Source organism: Plecotus auritus (genome assembly GCF_963455305.1).
Source record: "Plecotus auritus genome assembly, chromosome: 6".
Classification (NCBI taxonomy): domain Eukaryota; kingdom Metazoa; phylum Chordata; class Mammalia; order Chiroptera; family Vespertilionidae; genus Plecotus; species Plecotus auritus.
The window spans coordinates 52,888,574-52,910,468 of NC_137773.1; the positions used below are offsets into that span (position 1 = coordinate 52,888,574).

The 21,895-nt window shown below is 43.4% G+C and overlaps 1 protein-coding gene across 2 annotated transcripts in view; it reads right to left on the reverse strand.

Annotated features, from left to right (window-relative positions):
- RNF150 (ring finger protein 150) overlaps positions 1-18,594 on the reverse strand; it is a 179,142-nt gene extending 160,548 nt beyond the window's left edge. The window contains exon 1 of one of the 2 annotated variants that reach the window (XM_080672482.1): positions 18,076-18,590. In XM_080672482.1, coding sequence (XP_080528608.1) covers positions 18,076-18,556 — 481 coding nt within the window. In that variant the 5' untranslated portion in view covers positions 18,557-18,590. Of the gene's footprint in view, positions 1-18,075 lie in introns of both variants that reach the window. The other variant, XM_080672483.1, reaches the window with a different exon arrangement.
- Between the last annotated feature and the right edge of the window lie 3,301 nt (positions 18,595-21,895).

Below are 21,895 nucleotides of genomic sequence, written 5' to 3' on the forward strand. Positions count from 1 at the left end.
ACCCAGGATCATAATGCTGAACGTTGGGGGCATTTTTTTTTAGAGCAGAGCAAAAAACCCATCATGAATCACTAGGATGTTCTCGAAGACCTTAGCTTTTAAATCCATTGTGACTTCTCACACACATACGTGGGTATGTAATAAACGTTTTGCAAAACAATAGCTACCCTTATGCAGTGAATTGTAATATTTTTCTTTTCTGATTCATTTGTAAGAGTGTTGCCCAACCTTCTAAATTTATTATTTGAATTGCAGTTAGAAAAACAACTAATATAAAAGGTTAATGAGACAGGTGGGAATGTAATTAAATTGCCCTATTTACAGGAAGTGTTAGGAACACTGGTATGGGAGGTTAAGATGTCAAGTTCCATTCCCTTAGGATGATTCCATTTACACAATATTACAAACACAAAGGTCTCAGACATGCATTTAGTCTTTACTAAAGGATATGCAGGGTTTTACCTCAATTCTGAATAAACACATAAAAATTTAACAAGGTTACACCTCAATAAGGAAATACTTAATGGAGACAGTATGTTCTGATCAGGGGTTGTAAAAAGAAGCAGGAGGTGATGAGGTGTTGGGGCATAAGAAGAAAAGAATGAAGGTCAAGTTCTCTTGGTTTGTGCACATCACCCAACTGGCTCACCCCTGAACCCAGTGGAGAATGTTAGGTGGCTGCTGCTCACAGCACAAAGAGAACAGTGGCTCCTGCGATTCAGATCAGAGGTCACTCATAAGGATCAAGAGAGTATCTGTGCATCCTTATTACATGGGCTCCAAGCATAACCACAAGAGCCGTCTTCCCAATTGCTACAACATTATCGCAGAAGCCTCTGTCTTCTGTTTTGAATCACCTCCAATAGAGCTAATGGCAATTGGAGCTGAGTAGCAACTTGACACCTGAAGAGCTATGACTTGTTTATATTCTTTAAGGGGGAAAAGAGTTAATTATAAAAGATTGCGAGGTTCCAATGACTAGACGTTGCCTTTAGATCTCTTTATACACTAACCGTACATATTCAAGCTTGTGCAAAACACTGCTTTCCTCTCTCTGAAGCCTTCATTTAACAAATGATACTGTGTATAACAGCAACAACAACAACTTGATGATTCCATTCAATGTCCCAAATCCAAATTGGATGCAGAAATAAGAGGAGCCCAAATTGTTAGCCTCTTTTGCAAATAAAAGGTAATGGTTGCTGAAATGCCAGCATTTACAATGATCATTCATATACAGCACCATCACGGTGATATCTCTCTCTCTCTCTCTCTCTCTCTCTCTCTCTCTCTCTCTCTCTTACACACACACACACACACACACACACACACACACACACACCCACCCATACCTTTATACATCAACTTCAGTCCCCAGACATTAGTTAACTCAACTATGACTTGGCATCCAAATATTAATATGTTGACTGTGCTTTGCCCTCATTTTTTAAAAATGTTTTTACTGATTTTAGAGAGAGAGGACAGGAGAGGGAGAGAAAGAGAAACATTAATGAGAGAGAAACATCAATATAAACCAGCTGCCTCCTGCATGCTCCCTGCTGGGGATCGAGCCTGCAATCTGGGCATGTGCTCTGACCAGGAATCAAACCAGGAACCTCTGGGTGCATGGGTTGACACTCAACCACTGAGCCACATTGGCCAGGCATGCACTCATTTTTATAATCCCTACCATGTATGCCTATTGTTTAGAAGATTAAATTAAGTATAGTTTTCTGGATTTTATAAAACCCAACCATTAACAAATTTGTTTCTGGAGATTTAAATGCCAGGATTAGCAATGATAGTACCAAATTCATACCCACAGATAAATAAGAATAGGCCTCTAGTAATTGTTTCATAAATTAAAGAATTTCTCTAGAAATTGTTCTAATATTATTATTTGCTCTTGGAAGAATCTAGAGGAAGCTCAAAGAGCCAATGTGTTAATTGAATGGGACTTTTGATATCATTTGGTTCAAGTGCATCATTGCATGTCCAATCCAATACCATCAGCCTCTTGATCTCTTAGCAGCATCTGGCATTGTTGTGTACTTACTTACTGAAATTCTCTTATTCCTACGTTTCCAAAACCAAAAAGTTGTTTTCTACTCCCAATCCCCATAATGGTTCCCTCTACCCTAACCCCACCCCAGGTGTCTATCCTTACCTACACCTCTTCCAGTGTTGCTCCCATCCAGTCTCACAGTTTCAACTATCTGTCCTATATTAGTGGTGCCAACATCTGTGTCCAGCCTCAGCAATCTTAAATGCAACACGCCCAACACTGAATCCACATTTTCCTTCCAAACCTCTTCTTTTTTTTTATATTCCATTTTTATAATATCACTAGAGGCCCAGTACACAAAATTCGTGCATGCGGGAGAGGGGGGGTATCCCTCAGCCCAGCCTGCACTCTCTCGCAATCCGGGACCACTGGCTCCTAACCGCCTCTGCCTGCCAGCCTGATCGCCCCTAACTGCTCTCCCCTGCTGGCCTGATCGCCCCTAACCACCTCTGCCTCAGCCCCCACCACTGTGGCTTTGTCAGGAAGGATGTCCGGAAGACAGCCGGTCTAATTAGCATATTATCCTTTTATTAGTATAGTTTAATCATTCACCCATTACAATTATATAACTTTAACTCTGCCCTTATATTCACACACCAGTTTCTAGAAATTATTTCTGAACTCTCTAGACTATTGTTATCAGCCTCATAATTAACATTTTTTTAAAACCAATGTCTCTTTCTCTGACTGGCTTATTTCGCTTAGCATAATGCTCTCCAGTTCCATCCATGCTGTTGCAAATGATAAGAAATCCTTCTTTTTTGCCACAGTGTAGTATTCCATTGTGTAGATGTACCAGTTTTTTAATCCACTCATCTGCTGATGGGCACTTAGGCTGTTTCCAAATCTTAGCTATGGTGAATTGTGCTGCTATGAACATAGGGGTGCATATATCCTTTCTGATTGGTGTTTCTAGTTTCTTGGGACATATTCCTAGAAGTGGGATTGCTGGGTCAAATGAGAGTTCCATTTTTAGTTTTTTGAGGAAACTCCATACTGTTCTCCACAGTGGCTGCACCAGTCTGCATTCCTACCAGCAGTGCACGAGGGTTCTTTTTTCTCTGCATCCTCGCCAGCACTTGTCATTTGTTGATTTGTTAGCAATAGCCATTCTGACAGGTGTGAGATGGTACCGCATTGTCGTTTTGATTTGCATCTCTCGGATGATTAGTGACTTTGAGCATGTTTTCATATGTCTCTTGGCCTTCCTTATGTCCTCTTTCGAAAAGTATATCACATGATCTCACTCATTTGTGGACTATAATGAACAACATAAACTGATGAACAAAAACAGATCCAGAGACAGAGAAGCTTCCATCAGACCATCAAACCTCAGAGGGAAGGTAGGGGAGGGTGGGGGTAAGGAGGAGAGATCAACCAAAGGACTTGTATGCATGCATATAAGCCTAACCAATGGACTCAGACACCAGGGGTGGGGGGTGAAGGCATGAGTGGAGGGGGTGGGGGGGCAATGTGTGTGTGGGGGTTAAGGACACATATGTAATACCTTAATCAATAAAAATAAAAACAACCTTGAGGTGGGATTTTACCAAATCCCAGTCCAGCAGCTACGCTCTGCAGATAAGTATCTGAATATTGTTTTTGTGGTTTTGTCCTCTGAGCAAAACTCTCTGCCTTAATTTCCTTTTTAAGGTTTGCTATTTTCATGAAGCCTTCTCTGACCAAGAGCCAAAGGCAATTCCAGTGTTTAATGGCTTATTTATCTACTAAAATAAAGTCTTTCTTCCCTCAGGAAAAAAATAATAAAACCAATGTCTCTTATACCCACACTTCAGTACGCTAGCACAATTATTTTCTAAAACAGAACTCTGACAATGTTTGCCAAAAACCTTCCATGATTTCCTATCACTTATAGGAAATGTCCAACTTCCTCAGCACCCTTCCCGTCTCAAACTGTGTTTTAGTCTCACCTCACCATACAACCCCTTGGCTTGTCACTTTGGCCCACTCGCCTTCCCTCAACAATCAAATAGATGGTTTCCTCTACGTAAAGTGCTCTCATCTTCTGCCTTTCACACAGCTCTACTTATTGTAAACTGTCACCTCCTCTGCATAGCCTCCCTCAAGTCGCGAGGCTATTCCTGGATGTCCCTATAGCACTCTGTTCACACTAATAATATCACACATCCACTGGATCCTTCTTGTCTGCTAGATGGTAACCTGTACTGAAAAAGGTGGCATCTCATCTTTGTATAGCTGGGGTTTAACACACCTGTGCATGGTAAAGTGCTCAAGTCACAACTGTAAGGAAGTATGTGAACACAGTGACAAACACTTGACTTAAGAGTGAAAACATGAATTTGAGTCCTACTTTGGCTAGAACTCAAACTCTGTGAGCTTCAACTCCTTCATCTGTAGGCTGGGATACTAGAATCTTTTTCACCTAGGAAATGCTTTATTATAAGAATAAATAAAATCTCCCTGGCTGGTGTGATTCCATGGTTAGAGCATCAGTCCATGCACCCAAGAGTCTCGGGTTCGATTCTCGGTCAAAGGCATGTACCTGGGTTGCAGGTTGATCCTCAGCCCCAGCTGCATGCAGGAGGCAACCAATCAATGTATCTCTCTCACATTGATGTTTCTCTCTCTCTCCCCCACCCCACCACTTCCACTCTCTCTAAAAATAACTAACTAACTAAATAAATAAATAAAAAATAAATCAGTGGAAAACAATATCCTCAGGTGAGGATTTTAAAAAAACACACTAAAAACAGAATAAATGAAATCAAGTAGAGAAAAGTACTATGTCAAAGAGAGACAAATATATTAAGTATGATCCAAGAGTATAATATTTTAATGTCTAGTCTTTCAGACTAAAATATATCAAAGGTTAAAAGATGCTACAGCCAATGCCCAAATGGGAAAAAAATATAAATGGAATAAATATAGATATTTTCTCTATCTTAGCATTCACTGTTCTTAGAAATCAAAGGTGACATCAATTTAATGTGATCTGTATAGCGTAGTGATATTAGTTAGCATGTAGAAACACTAGATTATAGTGGGGGGAAACCACAGGCTTTTGGTTAAAATAGACGTGAATCCTAGTACCATGTGTTACTCTGCTTTCTTATTAGCAAATGCTTTTATAGTGCTTACTATGTAGATAAGTGCTTTATGCATATTAATCCATTTACTTCTCACAAGAACCCCCTGAAATAGGTCCTATTATTATTATTACTGCCGTTTTACATACAAGGAAACTGAAGCAGGGAGGTTTATAACAAGGCAGAGCTGGGATCTGTGTCTCTTGGGTCTGGGTCTAGTCTGGCTTTAACTACTAAACAATGTAGCCTGTCCAAATAATGATGTGATGGGCTAGCAAAATGCCTGACCCATGGTGAATTCTGGACAAATGTTAGTTTCCTCTTGAACATAATGGTGCTCCGGTGATGAGGACATATGCCAGTGAGCATGAGGTCTGCTACATCATCTGACAATAACCCCGTGCCACTTGGACCCCAGGAAAGGGGGATTTTATCTGTATAGTGTATTACCATCCTTTCCATATGAGTGGGATTGCCAAGAAAACTAGACAAGATCAAACCATTTTAACATCCATTCAAATGTCACACACACACACACACAGTCACATGCATTTTTCTTCTGATGAATCATTAAAATGCCATTACACTGGGGTGAGACAAAGGTAGACAGTGGCCAGCTAATTTCTTTCATTCAGATCTCCCGGGTGTCCTCTGACACATCCCAGCACACCAGTTACATTTTCTGTCACAGCCAGCGTGGTTCACCCGGTATTAACTTGTTCCAGTTCTTCTTCCCCTCTGATAATCTCCAAAGCACTCCTCTCTCAGTGAAGTTGTTGCACTTCCCTCTCTATCATATCATTCCGGGAGGAATGGTGTGAAATGGTCTCCAAAATAGCTCACATCTCTGTGGTGCTCTTGACTTGCGCCTGCTTCAGACCCGGAGAGGACATTTGGTTACAACTACTGGGGTAGGTCATACTTCTCCATAGGTCTTCCAAATGCGTTCATTCTTACATAACCTAGTTGCTATTATCATGTTTTTGTTTTCTTCATTTTTTTTTCTAGTTCAACAAATACCATGTCCATTGTCAGCTACACAAGGGTTCTTAGATCATGAACTGGTGCATCATCAATACTAGGGTGAACCTAGGAACAGAATTGCATAGGCAGAAATAAACAGGGCGATTTCTTCTTCTACCTGTGCTGGAGCAGAGTGTAACAGAATAGCCCTCGCATTAACAACAACAATAAAAGGTGGGTTAAGAAAAAAAAATCAAACAAATAGCTATTTAAAGATCATGACCGTAATCAATGCAATAGGGCATGAGGGGCCAACATCCTAGAAAGGAGAAAAATACACTTGAGTGAGCCCTACATTTGTTGCTTGCTGCTTTTTTTATTTTTGCCTCAGGTAATTTGCCAATTTAGATCTCAACCCATAGTGACCAAACAGAAAGCAACAGCCGAGACTTGTTGCAGTCTTACTGGGTTGGGAAGGGGAAAATGGAGTTTAAGGCTACCAGAGTTGTCAGAACTTGAGAGACCAAGGACCAGGACTAAAAGGCACCGCACAGTGAGAACATTCTGCAATTTCCTCTTCAGGTCTTTGATGACTCCTCAGCTGCTCATATTCAGGGCAGGATGCTTTGAACCCACCAGAAAGCGACTGGTTCAGAGGCTAAAAGGCTATTTGGGCATTTCGGCAATCTCCGGGTACTTATTGGAGGACAAAAATTGCTGCTCAGGTTCCATCAGGAAGGAGGTTATCTGGGAGTAAGGACAGACCAGGAATCCAGGATCATCGAAAACTTTTTGTGTTCAATTTCCAAGGGTAAATGAGTGTGACAGAACCCTCTCCACCTCCCAGGGCCTTGTTGTCTAGCAACTCAGGGATGGACAAAGTCGGACTGTGCCTTGGTGTTCATGAGCTTCAGGCTGCACGGCAGTCGGACACCAGTTCCCCTGCGACCAGGGCCTGAGCATCCCTGTGGAAGAACTTCAAGTGGCATGAGTAGATAACAGCTGGGGAGCCTGTCAGCAGCCACCATGTGAGGGTACATTCGCCATTCTAAAGAGCCACTGAGCTGTTTCTCAGTTACCTTCTCTTCTCCTGGGAGAGGACTGAGGGAAAGCCTCTCCATTTTTGCGTAAGCTAAGACATCCTTTCTGAAAATCACCTCTTGGTTCCAGGCATATGTATTAAATTCATCACCCTACTCACTAGAGGAGCCCAGCAGTCCAGGCAGAGGTCAGGGTAGCTGGGACTCAGCTGGTGATAATATAGGTGTTAAGATGTAGTGTGATTGCAAATATATTTCTTTTTTAAAATATATTTTCATTGATTTCAGAGAGGAAAGGAGAGAGAGAGAGAGAGAGAGAGAGAGAGAGAGAGAGAGAGAGAGAGAGAGAGAGAAACACCATTGATGGGAGAGAATCATTGATCGGCTGCCTCCTGCACACACTGGGGATTGAGCCCAAAATCCGGGCACGTGCCCTGACCTGGAATCAAACCATGACCTCCTGATTCATAGCTCAATGCTCAACCACTGAGTCACGCTGGCTGGGAGCAAATATATTTCTCTTGACAGCCCAGGGAGGTGACTCTCTCCGGGTTCAGACGCAGATCAGTTGTGTACTAGAATCATCTTTTTCACCACCACCCTATACTGCCTCCCAAACTGGGTTGATGACAACCCAGATAAATGGAATGGGGTACTTCCCACTTGGTAAAAATACCAGGGTATCTCTACCTCTTATGTCCAGAACCTACAATCAAGATAATGAACATAGCAATAAAATTTCATTGAACTTAATTTAAATGGCTAATCATTTATTAACGGCTCAAAGTTTCCCCTTTGCTGCATTATTTAGTGCAAGTGTCCACAGCAGCTCTGATGGATAACGTGTGAGGCTCATTTCACAGGTGGAGACTCGAAGACTTAGGTGAATCACTTGCTTCTTGAGATTCCTTGGTCCTCTCTGCCCAGCAAAACCTCCAGTTCTGGGCAGCCCCTTGAATGGGTAGCATCTCACTCTCACCAACCAAATGACTTCAGACGTCTATCTTTGTTGGATGGAATAAATATTAGAAGAAAGGGAATCGATGCTAATCATTTCTGACACATTGCTGTTGTACTCTTTTTGACTGTTTTACACGAGTGTGTATGCTTCCCTGTACTTGCTGCATTTGCCATTTGCCTTCTTGCTGGTCTCTAAACCTGTTTATTATTAGCGAATCACTAATTCATGGTACAGGGAATAGTTAACTGAACATACCACCATAGTTTTAACCACTAGAGTTAAGATATTAAATTTTTTTTCATATAGGATTTTGATATCAAAGGAATAGTTTTAAGTATTTCTTTAAATACTTAAAGAATCATGGAATCTAAGAGCCTGAGGAAGGTTTTAGGTTCATCCAGTGTGTTGGCTGTCAACTCTGGCTGAACATTAGAATTATCTGAAGTGTCCCCTCCCAACAGTCGACCAATTCCATCAGAATCTCTGGGCATCTGTAAGTTTTAAGTTCCCTGGTTCTAATGTGAAGCAAGGGTGGGAAGTCACAGATATAAACCAAGATCCAGTGGGGGAAGTGAATTGCCAACGGTAAGGCCAATTTGTGGTAGAACCACAACAAAAACCCAGGTTTCCTAACTCCCTGTTCAATTTGCCTTTAACATCCCCGAGACATAAACCACAGACGACTCAGTGCAAGGGAAAGGTGGGGGTTTCACTGGTTGTAATTCTGATGCTTCTATCACTGAGGCTTCGTTTCTTCGGATTCTCCAAGTTCTGCCCCAGCTGCCAAACTAGTTTACCTTGGAGCAAAGGGATGCAGGAAAGCTGTGCTAAGACTGCAGCAGCACCATCGGCAGTACCCCAAACTGCCAGCTGTCCTTTCTCCTTCAAAGGAGCGCCACACTACTGAGTGAGCACAGAGTTGAAGACCTCACTAAATGGGCTATGCTAAAACCTGCTCTGCAGCCACTCCTGAGATAAGATGCACCCATTTTTAGGTACATAAGGATGTAGGTGCAGCAGCATTGTCTATGTGGAGGAAAAGTGGAAACATCATAGAAATGTCATGGAAGCATCAAGAAAATGTCAAAATATAACCTTATATTTTAAAAAGCTATTAAACATATATGTAACATTCCAAATTTGGTAAAAGTAAACATGTACCACAAAATGAAAAATAATATAGTAGAGTTATGGATGGTTATTATCGTCCTCTTTTTAAGTGTTTCTATATTTTCTGAGGTTTATTTCTTTCATTTAAAAAGGCACACATATATGAGATACATCTCTATGTAGATACATCTATCTATCTAAGCAGCAGGACCCTAAACACATGCACAGAATTGTATTTGTTTATAACTTTTGACACCCTGGATTCTTCTCCTTGTTACTTAATACATCTTTTTCCCAGGGGTCCTCAAACTTTTTAAACAGGGGGCTAGTTCACTGTCCCTCAGACCGTTGGAGGGTCGGACTATAGTTTTAAAAAAAAAAAAACTATGAACAAATTCCTATGCACACTGCGGGCTGGGACGAGTCGGCTGCTAAGCAGGACAGGCAGCGGCACCCGGCGGGCCGGATAAATGTCTTCGGCGGGCCTGCGGGCGGTAGTTTGAGGACCCCTGTTTAGACCATGAACATGGACCAGGCCCCCACTTCATGCCTCATTCTACAAGAGGATTAAACATTTTAATGGGAGATTCAACTTAGAATTTACCTGTCAAAAGCTAAGAAAAAATTTTTTTACTGTCATAGAATACTTTTTTCATGAAATTAGAGACTAACATTAACAGAGTCCATCTTTCCAGTCTCCAGATTATTTAACAGATCTTAACAATAAATATTTACTGAGCACATTCCATGCACCAGGGACTTGTCTAGGCTTTTTGGGAACTTTACCATGAACAACAATAAAAATAATGTCTAAAAGCTTTGCTGCTTGTGGAGCTTGCATTCTGATGGGATAAACACATTATATGAAGCAGGGAGAGGGGTAGCGCACTGGGGATGGGATGTGGGGGAGGCACGGTGCTGTTGTCAATAGAGTAGCCAGGGAGTGCCTTAGTGATGAGGTCATATAGAGAAGGGACCTGAGGGAGGCGGAGGCAGCCAGTCCTGTGGGTATCTGGGAGGAAGAATAGTCCAAGCACCTTCTTGATAAATAAAGGGGGAAACATCTTTTCTCTCCCACTATTCTTTGGATCATTTGAATTACATTCCTGATGAGGGTGTAGTCAGTTCATGGCTATAGAATGGCTGGACAATATCTTCTGTAGACAGTGATGACCACAGAAAAGACGTATTTAAGGGGCGAAAAAGGCACTGCGTATGCATACTGTCAACACCTCTGAAAAACCTCAAATATTTGCCTTTTCAATAGTGCTTGAGTGGACTGTATGTGTAGAACACCATCTACGATGGAGAGATATCAGGCTGATTGGTTAAGAAACAAAACATTTCCTGGATTTTACCTAATATGTCTACTCATTATATATCTTTGCCTGGAAAGGACAGGGATAAGCCATATATTGCATCCAAAAATACATCTAATTCTTTTTTAAAAATATCTATTATGAGATGTTCAGACAATCCAAAACATAAGCTTCAATTTTTTGATAAATGATGCTTCTTTCTACTGAAAAAATATTTTCTAAGTATAACAATATTATAGAATATACAAGATATTTTAAAAATAAACCTTATAGGAATAATTTTATAACCAATGCTTTTGAAGCAGTAAAAATATTTAATTTTCCTCTCTTATATAAAAAAAGACCCAGATCTAATCCTAATCATTAATATTTTGACTTCAATCTATAAAGCACACTTAGTCTATCATATGTTAAACTGCCAAGTGATTAATCCCTGAAATTTTAAAATAAAAAAATTATACCTACAGACAATGTTTTCATCAGAACCACCAGAATTTCTCTGGGTTTTATATTACCAATAAAAACCCTAAGAGCTGCGATAACCTGAATAGGATTTGAGGTTCATTTTAATTCAAATTTAGCCTCTCTGAATTTACATGATCATATACACAGAATTCTAGCACCACTTCAGTCCGTATTCAGTAAGATCCTCCTTAGAGTAGATGCAAGATCAAGTATCTCTTGTGGGGATACACTGAAGACTTTCAGGGACTAGCAAAACACCACATTATTTATATACTGAGTTTTATGTCCAGAAGTGAAACAATAATGGTTAGGCTCCTCTTTTACAAAGTTGAGACTGGTTTCTAAACAAATTAACCTGGCACCAGAGGCATACTCATTCCTTCTAAAAAACTAAAAGGATGAGTAACAAAGTCCCAGGTTCTCGCTAAACCTTCCCAGTTTTCATGGTCCTGAAATTCCTTCCTTTTTGAGACCTCAGGCGAGTCTTAAGAATAGAGGCATCAAGAGAGACAAGGATGGAATCCTTACTAAAGATCAGAAGGTAGGAGACAGGATACCTTTCAAATCCCCCAGACATGTATTTCTATGACTGCAATGAGTAAACAAGGCACACAGTTCCTTGAAATGCCCAGGCCATATTAAGTTACACTGCCAATAATGTTATTTCACACTGACACTGAAGTATGGCTTTTAATAACAGAGTCTGGAGTTCCCGGCTGTTGGCTATCTGGCTGCCAGCAGACAGACAGGTGAAGAGGTACCGCTTAGCGCCAAACAAAGGGGCGGGAGAGAGTGTGGTGGCCTGGGGGATTAAGACCAAACATAAATGGTAGCTTTCTGTATGCATCTTAAGAGAAAAACGAAGTGGAACCGGAGGCTCTTCAGGCTTGGAAAGGCCCTTCAGACATCACCCATCAGAACCTGTTGCACGAATCCTGCATCAAGCAAGCATGCACCATTCATGTCTAATTTCCACCTGAATGCAAGAGAAAGCTTCCCGTCTCAGGGGAACCTCTTCAATTTCTAAACAGTTTTCGAGCCTTATGAATTTCTCCCTCTACCAGGCCATGTCTGCTTTCTGCAAACTTTCCTCACTAACTCTTGTTTGACTCCATAAAGCTGAGGCTGCAAATGGCCTTGGGATTGAGGCAAGGGGATCAATGAGCAGCGCAGGCCAAGAGCCAGACCATAGGAAGTGATGGGGACCTGGGCCAACTAACGGGCACGCTGACCATCTACAGGGCCGGCCAGAGCTCTGCTCCGGCTGCCTGCCGCCACGCAGGCATCTAAGTCCCTGCCATCGGATTTTCTGATGCGATGCCAGAAATTTGAATTTTAGTAAAAATATCCTAATTTTTGAATATATAAAGAAGAAATTATGGAGTTCAAACAGCACTTAGAAAACAACTAACCAAACCTCTCATTTTTTAAGTGAGAAAACTGAGACCCAGGATAGAAGTGGCTGATCCAAATGGTTAATCAGAGGAAGGTCCCACTTCTCCCAGCATAGAACTGCAGCCTGCAAGTTGGTGCATTTGGCCTGTAGACGCGTGCAAGAATTCTGAAAAAGGAATTGGCTTCAGATCATCCCCCGCATCCATGATTAAGTCACCTCTGTCCTCGTCTAATTTTTAGAGCATCCATTCAAGTTGAGAGGGCATATGGGGCAGTAATTACAAGCCCAGACTCAGGAGACAGACTGCTGGAGTTTGCACATCCAGCTCTACCACCTACTACCTCCCCTGGCTAGGTCTCAGTTTCCTTGTCTGTGAAACAGGGATAATTACAGTACCTATCTCAGCAGAGTTGTGAGGATTAAATGAACCAACATCCATAAAGTGCATAATACATGCCCGACACAAAGTAAGTACTACATGAACAATAGTATTACTACCCAAAGAGCGGGCTGTGATACACTGAGAAACAAGTTAATGCAAACATAGTACTTAAAGGAAAATGTAAAAAAACACTTTTAAAAAACCCTGAAAATATTCTGGAAAAATGAGTCCTGGAGAAAAAAATTAATTATAGCAGCTAGTTCCTTTGTAGAAGTTAAGGCAAAGGCGGACTTGAGCATTTAAAGTAATGGCCATAAATGTAGCATGAACCAGGGAATTAAACTCTTAGCACCCGCCTACGTGGGAAAGAGCCTCCGTAAATATCCCACGTTTTCTCCCCGAACCTTGGAGAAAGTCCTAGAATACAGGGGATATACTTCATCCCGGGTGCTTCCTCGCCAAGGGCTGAGCTTATTGCCTAGACCAGTAGTCAGCAAACTCATTAGTCAACAGAGCCAAATATCAACAGTACAACGATTGAAATTTCTTTTGAGAGCTAAATTTTTTAAACTTAAACTTCTTCTAACGCCACTTCTTCAAAATAGACTCGCCCAGGCCGTGGTATTTTGTGGAAGAGCCACACTCAAGGGGCCAAAGAGCCGCATGTGGCTCGCGAGCCGCAGTTTGCCGACCACGGGCCTAGACAGTTACTGCAGCCATCTCCTCCCTCCATCCCTAAACTACTATTAGGGACCCCGTCTCTCAACAGTTCTTCCTAGAAGGCTAGATGTTTAGTTTCCTCCTTTCCCTTTAACTATGTATGAACAGTAGACAAAAAGGTGGCAAACACACTCTAAAAGAGTAGGGGAGGGGGGAGAAAACACACCATTTCTTCCATATCACAGTTCAGTCAGAAACTGCATCCACACACCTGCAGATCCACTATGTTTATCATACAGGTCCTGCCATGATAAGATTTCAGTTTAATCCAAGAGAAAGCACAAATGCAACAGGAGAATCCTAAAAAGCTCACCAACCATCTGAAAGAGATGGAACATTTATATCAAATCACATGAACCACAAAGACTGGCACAACGGCTCTGGCCTCTAATGCATGAAAGGGTAAATAAAGAGCTCTTTCCTGAGGCTGCCAGGACGCCCTGAGTCCTGGGGTTGGATGCTCCAGTTTGTGGCTCCTAGGTGTCACTGTGTACAGTGCTTATGAGGGTTAATATTTATTGATGGCTACGTCCCAGCTACAGATGTAAGCACTGTGCTAACTCTTTATTTCACAAAACAACCAACCGAGGTAGATACTATTATCTCCCATTTACCAGGTGAGGAAACGGGAGCTGCAGGAGGTTGAGTAACTTTCTCAAAGATGCACAGTGAGAGGAAGTAGCAGAGCCAGGGCACAAACTCAAGTGGTTGGCTCTGGAGGCTACACTTCTTAATTTGGGTCTCATGGCTTTTGCCTGCACCTGCAAGTTCACTCCTGGGGCTCTCACTAGGTGAAGACTGTATTCTTATACGTATAGCTTTTTGCTCCACCCCGCTGTCACTTTCACAAGGCAAACCGTGCCAGGAGCTCCCTAAAGCAATGAAGATACAGTTCCTCACATCCTTTTATAGGGGGCCTATAAAATCCCTGGTCCATGGGCTTTTTTTTTAAATTGAAAGGGATGGATCTCTTTTCTCTACCATTGTCTTTCTCTTTCTCTCTTCCCTAGGACAAAAAATGTATGGGCTGAAAGAATAAATAAATGAATAACAAGGGGGACGGAACAAAATAAAAAGCAGAGAAAGAATCAAGATTATGTTGAAAGTAACTATAGTCATCAGGGAATTGCAAATTAAAACCACAATGGAGACACCACTTCACAACCACAGGATAGTCAAAATAAAAAATACAGATAACAACACATGTTGATGAGGATGTGGAGAAACTGGAATCTGCATACACTGCAGGTGGGAATGTGAAATGGCCCAGGTGCTTTGGAAAATGATCTGGCAGTTCCTCAAAAAGTTAAACCATACAGTTGCCATGTGACTCAGAAATTTCACTCCTAGGTATGTACCCAAGAGAAATGTCCACACACAATTTGTAGATGGATGTTCATAGAAGCATTATTCTTAATAACCAAAAAGTGAAAAGAACCTACACGTGTATTAATCGATGAATAAACAAAAGGTGGTGTATACATACAAAAGAATATTATTTGGAAAAGAGGAATGTAATACTGATACATTCTACAGTATTGCTAGACCTTTAAAAATATTGTGCTAAGTGAAAGAAGACAGTTACACACAAAAAACCCACAATATATTACATGACTCCATTGACATGAAATGTTCAGAATAGGCAAATTATATATAGAGGCATAAAGTGGATTACTGATTAACTAGAACTTGGAAATTGGTTAGTAATGACAAGTAACTGCTAATGGACATAGGGTTTATTTTTGGAATTAGTGGTGAGGGTTGTAGTATGGTAAAGACCATTAAATTATTTACTTTAAATGAGTGACTTGTATGATATGTGAATTGTATGGCAACAAAGCTGTCATACTTCAAATAAGATTTAAAACCTGGTAACAAAATAAAACTATTAGTCTATCCCAGGAGAATCTGTGTCTTTGTGAATGAGAAACCATAATTGCAGAAGTGACAGAAACCTCAAATCATTTAAGCAGGAAAGGGAATACATTCTAAAAGAACTGCTATATGGAAATGTGAAGGGGAAATGATTTCCATTTCATGGAATTCCGAGATAGTGGGTGTGTGGGAGTCATATCACCATAATGCATAAGTGTTACATGATGGGTTGCATAACTCTAAATTCAGACCTTTTCCTCACCTGAAAGCTATCAGTTCCAAAAATAAAGGATCTAGAGGAGGTGAGATTTTTTTTGAAAAATGCGAAGGCTGATGTTAACTCTTTTGTGACTAAATTTAAAAGTTCACAAATGTAAGGCTTCTCTGCATTTGTGAACTTTTTAATACTGAATACCATGTTCACAAAAGAAAATCTGATTAGCACCTAAAATGTATTTCTTACAATGAATTTAAAAATATGACTCAAATTTAACTAGAAAAATGAAAGCCTCGGGGAGCTAAGAGGGAGACACTGACAGCAGACCAGTGCTGGCACTGTTTGATATTCAGGGAGAAGAATTTAAGAGTGAAGGGTTTGCCAAGCTGCTGGGTCATGTATCTACTTATAATGGGACTTTAGCAGAAATCAATGCAATCTCTGAGTAAAGCGAATGCAGAGTCTCCTGGTGTGGCAATACATCAAACAGTACTATGGAAGTTTCATGGCTATTAGCAGACGCAGCATTAACACATTTTTCAAAACAGAATAATTAGATAGTAGAGAATTTCCTTCGCATTGTTTAGTCTTTAACTTTTAAACTATTACTAAGTCCTTTACTCCCACGAGGTCTTAATCAAGCATCGTTTGTGTAGAAAATCAGCTTACTGCTTTCTTTAAAAACAGGCGAGCCATTAATTGATCCAATGTGTTGGCAGTTCTGGCAGAACCTTTTAGACAGGAACAAATGATGCCTCTTAGTCTGTGTTCCAAGAAGCCAAGTTTAAGATTTCATGCATATGCACAAAGAAACATTGAAAGAATCCTGCAAAGTCAGCCAACAATCTTGGCATTTAAAGGACAAAAAAATAAAAACAAATAAATAAATCTCCTTCCCACCACCCTGCCAGTTGAAGTTAAGATATTAAATATGTTTACTTAAAGATACTTTACATGACTTATAGTGCTCTTCCAAAGTCCTCCAAATCCTTGAATATCATACTTTAAGTAATGCTCTTATGACTCAAGGTCAGAATGCAATCTTTTCCCCTACAAAACTGTTGAGCGTGAGAAAGCACATCATATGTTCCTGTGTGCACTATTGTAACTTTTCTAAGTTTATTGCCTCTCCGCCTCTTCATTAATTACCGCACTGCATTTTTCTGGCCTAGGTGTTAGGAGCATTGCTGTCCACACCTGTTTTTGTTACGGTTGACCATTTCCTCTTCTAAAAACAGCTAGTGATGATGACCCTCTGGTAATAAAAAACCAATTAGATATTTCACTAATAGGTGACATGAGGTCTCAGAATGAAAACTTGACCCCAAAGAATGCACCCCTCCCTCCTCCCAATGTAGGCAAAGCTTGGTGTTCCATTTCAATAGTATAACTGCTTATTAGTATCTGGCTTTTAAGGAAAACAATGTGGTGTTTTTTTGTTTTTGTTTTTGTTTTTGCTTAAGTGACTCCAGTGCATCTGTCATTTCTATTCCCTTCTCCCTATGGATGTCACAGCCTCCGCCCAGGAACCCCTCTGTGGAAGGAGGGCGCACAGGAACAAGTAGCACCCTGGACTCCGGGATTCTGCTAAAGGGAGCTGCTTATGCTGACAAGCGTGGAGAGGACTTCTTCTTCCTACCACGGAGGCACTGCTGTGTCAGTCAGGGGTAAATCGCCAGTTTTAGGGCAGCAACCTATTTCTAGTCCGGGCGCCCTGCGATCATTAAGAAAAGCTTAGCCTTTCTATCCTGAAATCCTCTTATTGGCACAAACATATGTAACCTCACAATCAAGCAAAGGACAATGCAATACTAAAAAAAGTAGACGTAACTTTATGGCCACCATGTCTTTCTTGGCTTGGCGAGGATTGTTATTATTTACCATCATGCCCGCCTGTCAGCTTCTCCGGATGACAGCCTGGCAGAGCACAAGGCTTTTAACATTATGTTTGATGTGCAGCAAGCCAGCGGGCGGGGGTGGGGGGGTGGGGGGGTGGTGCCCAGTCTCCCCTGAAGCACTGAAACCTGACTTGAGAAGCTAGTTCTCAGAGGAGGCGAGCTGCTCGAGCCAGTAACCCTACCCACCTCCTGATACACGAATGAGAGTATACCTGATGCACCCAGCGAGTGCAGAGCCAGTTATCCGATCTACCCATTCCCCACAGGTGCGGGGCATCCCTCACCGGGGGCAATACCTGAGTTCTGCCCCTGAACCGCACCTTTCGGGTCCTCCTCTGAGAAATTAGGCCACCTCAGCGACCCTAGTCCCAGCGGCTCTAATCTAAACCGAACACACTCCCTAGGTCCCCCAATTCAGTTGACCCTTGCTCTTTGTAACCCCCACAAAGTGACGCACAGCGAAACTTAGTAGGTCCAGGGAACAGAGACGCGTCTTTGCCCAAGCACAGACTTCCCAGAACGGCGCTAGGAGGCAGGCGCAGGCCCACCGCCTCCATCCCTGGGATTCCCCTCCCCCGCGCCTCCGGGACGCTCACCTGCGTGGGACATGGTGATGGTCTCGTTGGTGTTGGAGCCCACGTTGAAGATGACCACGGCGGAGGCGTTCTGCAGGAACGCGTTCCGGATCTTATCCCTGTACGTGCAATTGCCCTTGGGGATGAGGGCTATCCAGTTCTTGCCGTGGGCCGGGACGGCGAACTTGGTGTTGGGGTCGCAGGCCAGGCGGTCGTGGGCCGAGCTGGCCATGACCACCTCCCCGCGGGCGTCCTGCTTGGGCGAGTGCTCCCCGTAGCGCCCGCACTCGGTCTTCTCGGTGTGCAGCTCGGCGCCGCCGCCCGCCGCCCCGGGGTCCGGCGGGGGCTCGGCGTAGGTGATGTTCACGAAGGCGGTGTACCATTCCTCCTTCTCGGCCACGGTGAAGTCCAGGCAGAGCAGATGCACGAAACAAAAGGAAAGCAGCCATGTTGAGAGAGCCAGACTGCGGCACGCTTGGATGAGAGACATTGCCATCTTCATCCGCCGGGGCCCCCTCCCCGCCCCCCGCGCCCTCCTCCTGCCCCGTCCCTCCTCCCCCGCTCCGGCCAACCCTGGGCCGGCTGCCTCCTCCTCTCGCTCCGGCTCCTGCTCACTCCCAAGCCCGGGGGGCCGCGGCCGGGACGCGCAGCCGCCGCGGGGACTGGATTCTGAGCGGGTGGGTGGCGCCGGCCCCTTCCCCTTTCAGCCCAAGCGCGGCGGTTGCATTTCGCTTCCCGGGCGCCGGAGGGGAGCAGGAGGAGGGGGCGCTCGGGGCTTGCGGAGGAGTCCAGCTGCCGAGCGTCCTGCTCCTTCGCTGGGTTTCTCCTCTCATAGGGGTGGCAGGGGGCCCAGGAGCGAGCGGGGTGTCGGCTCTGCGCCCTTCAGCCCCGGCGCGGGCGGGCGCGGCTGCTGGGAGCACGGGGTGCTGCCCAGGGTGTCCTGGCCACTGCTCCTCTGCGCGCCGCTCCCTCGCGCTGCGGGCGCTTCGCTCCTGCTCCTCGCTTCGCTGGCAGCCACGCCGGACACACTTGCCGAGGGACAGGCCGGTTCCTGGGTAGTGGGTGCGAGCGGGCAGAGAGAAGTACTCGGTCTCTGTGTCCGTTTGTGGTGTGTGTGTGTGTGTGTGTGTGTGTGTGTGTGTGTGTAATGTGTGCGTGCAAGGAGGAGCTTAGTGTGATGTCAAAGATTCGAGGCTTCGCTTGCCAAGCTCCCTGAGTCTCTCTTTATGGGCAGCAGCGACCCCTGCTGGGTCTCAAATTCAACTCCATATTCGATTTGGATCGGTAGAGGCAAAAAGGAACGCGCCCCCTTGACCTATGCGTAAGGGAACCACTTTCTGCACCTTATATACAGCGAAATGTGTGTGTGTGTGTGTGTGTGTGTGTGCGCGCGCGCGGTTGTAATCAGCCTTCCCATTCGCAGGAGCAACTGCAGTGAGCCCCTAATTACCCATCCGAGGGCCACAAGGTAAGGCCAGCTGGTGGGGAGGTCCTTCCCAGCCACGCCTGGAAGATCTAAGGCAGTGACCCTCAAATGTAAGTGTGCATCAGCATCACCTAGGGGTTGTTAAAACTCAGACTGCCGGGTCCTGCCACAGACTTTCTGATTTAGCACATCTCGGGTGGGGCTCCAGATAGCGTGTGCCTTTCTAACAAATTCCCAGGTGGTGCTGCTGGTCTGGGGACCGCTCTATTCAGGTGAGCACAGGAATGGGCTTCTTTCCTCCCTTCTGGAAGCAAATGCGTGACATTTGTTTTCTTGCAGAATGAGTGTTTCCAACTCTACAAGAAGAGAAGCTGGGTGAGATGTTTCTTCACTGTTTATTCTGGTTGTCAGGACTGGTAACAGAGGATTCGCAGCCGCAATAGGCAAGGGAGGTCTGCGTGGGTTAGTTGTGCAGAGAGATCACAACAGTCAGCAGAGAGTACATCCCCTCTAGAGTAGTGTTCTTAAAACTGTGACACAGCACAATTCCCTCCCAATTAAATGTTTGGTTATTTTCCTTTCACACCAACAGTTTCCTTGACTTGAGATATGTGCCACATGAAGTATCTAAACCAATTTGCAAGAGGGTTCTCAATGGCTCCCATTGTACTTCCCACCTGGCACTTTTTCAGACAACCCAGGACCCCATTCACGATGCAAACAAAAGTGTCCCTTTCCCCCAGGACCTTAGTAGTTTACAGGTTTCTGTTAAAGACCTTTCACCAGTAACTTCTCTTTATCCAGCAGCACTGCAAATAGCTGGTAGCTATATCCAAATTAGAAGCAGGCACAAAAAGAATTACTAAGAAGAATTTTTCTCTGTGGTATTTGATGTGCTGGATTTGTGTGTTTTCATTTTAGAAAATAGGCTTCTAGGCAACTGGGACAGTGCTTTTTATAGTGCCTGATGCCACAGGCAAAAGTGGAGACTGCCTGATTCCCGAACCACCTACATGAGGGAGGGGACCATTGGCTCCCCCTGCTCCTCCTCACCCCCAGCTAGTTCTGTACAGATACCATAGCAAACCAAGGTGGTTCCCCAAACCTCTCTATGTCTTAGCAATTCTTCCCCAGCCACAACACTGGAGGAGTCTGTGTCATTAAGAATGCACAACAAATCAACAAACAACAAGTGCTGGCGAGGATGTGGAGAAAAAGGAACCCTCCTGCACTGCTGGTGGGAATGCAGACTGGTGCAGCCACTGTGGAAGATAGTATGGAGTTTCCTCAACAAACTAAAAATGGACGCAGTGATCCCACTTCTAGGACTATATCCCAAGAAGCCAGAAACACCAATCAGAAAGGATATATGCACCCCTATGTTCATAGCAGTACAATTTACCATAGCTAAGATTTGGAAACAGCCTAAGTGCCCATCAACAGATGAGTGGATTAAAAAACTGGTACATCTACACAACGGAATATTATGCCACTATAAGAAAAGAAGGAATTTTTACCATTTGCAACAGCATGGATGGAAATGGAGAGCATTATGCTAAGTGAAGCCAGTCAGAGAAAGATAAATATCACATGATCTCACTCATATGTGGGATATAATTATGAACATAATTTGATGAACAAGAATAGATCCAGAGACAAATGGTTGGGGAGAGGGGGAAGTTAGAAAGCAACCAAAGGACTTGTATGCATGCATATTAGCATAACCAATGGACACAGACACTGGGGTGGTGGGAGCTTGCCCGGGGTGGGAATGGTTGGGAGGGTGGTCAATTGGGGGGAAAGAAGACATATGTAAAACTTCAGACATTTTTTGAAAAAGAAAAAAAAAAAGAATGCATAACTACTCTTTACCCTTTCTTTCCGGAGGCTGGGGAGGTTGCAGGATCAAGGAGACAGATCCTGGCTCAGAGATTGATTAAGTACAGGGGTGTTGGGCAGATAAGTAAAATATTGACTATACTGGGAGCCAGGTTCCTTAGTGTGAAGAAGGAGTTTACAAATATGGAAAAAAAGCTATAAAGAACCCCAAGGTGTTGGATTGAATTAAAAGTAAATGCAAAATCATTATATATGGATGTATATATGTACACACACACATATACATATACATATCTATACATACATATATACACCATAGCTATCTTCTCTCAGAGGCTAGAAGTAATAGATACATCAAGTGGCCAGAGGATCTTGGCTTCTAAGTGTGATATGCTTTTAAAAGGAACCAGGGCTGATTCCAGGGCTTGGGCTGGGAAAGTGCAAAGTAAGCTTGGAGGGAAGTGCTCAGAGCATGGTGAGAGCATTCCAAAAGGACACATAAGCCAGCTGGATGGGGCTCCCACTGGCCAAATCTGGGACAATTTGAGCATCAAAATAAAGAATGATAGTAACTGA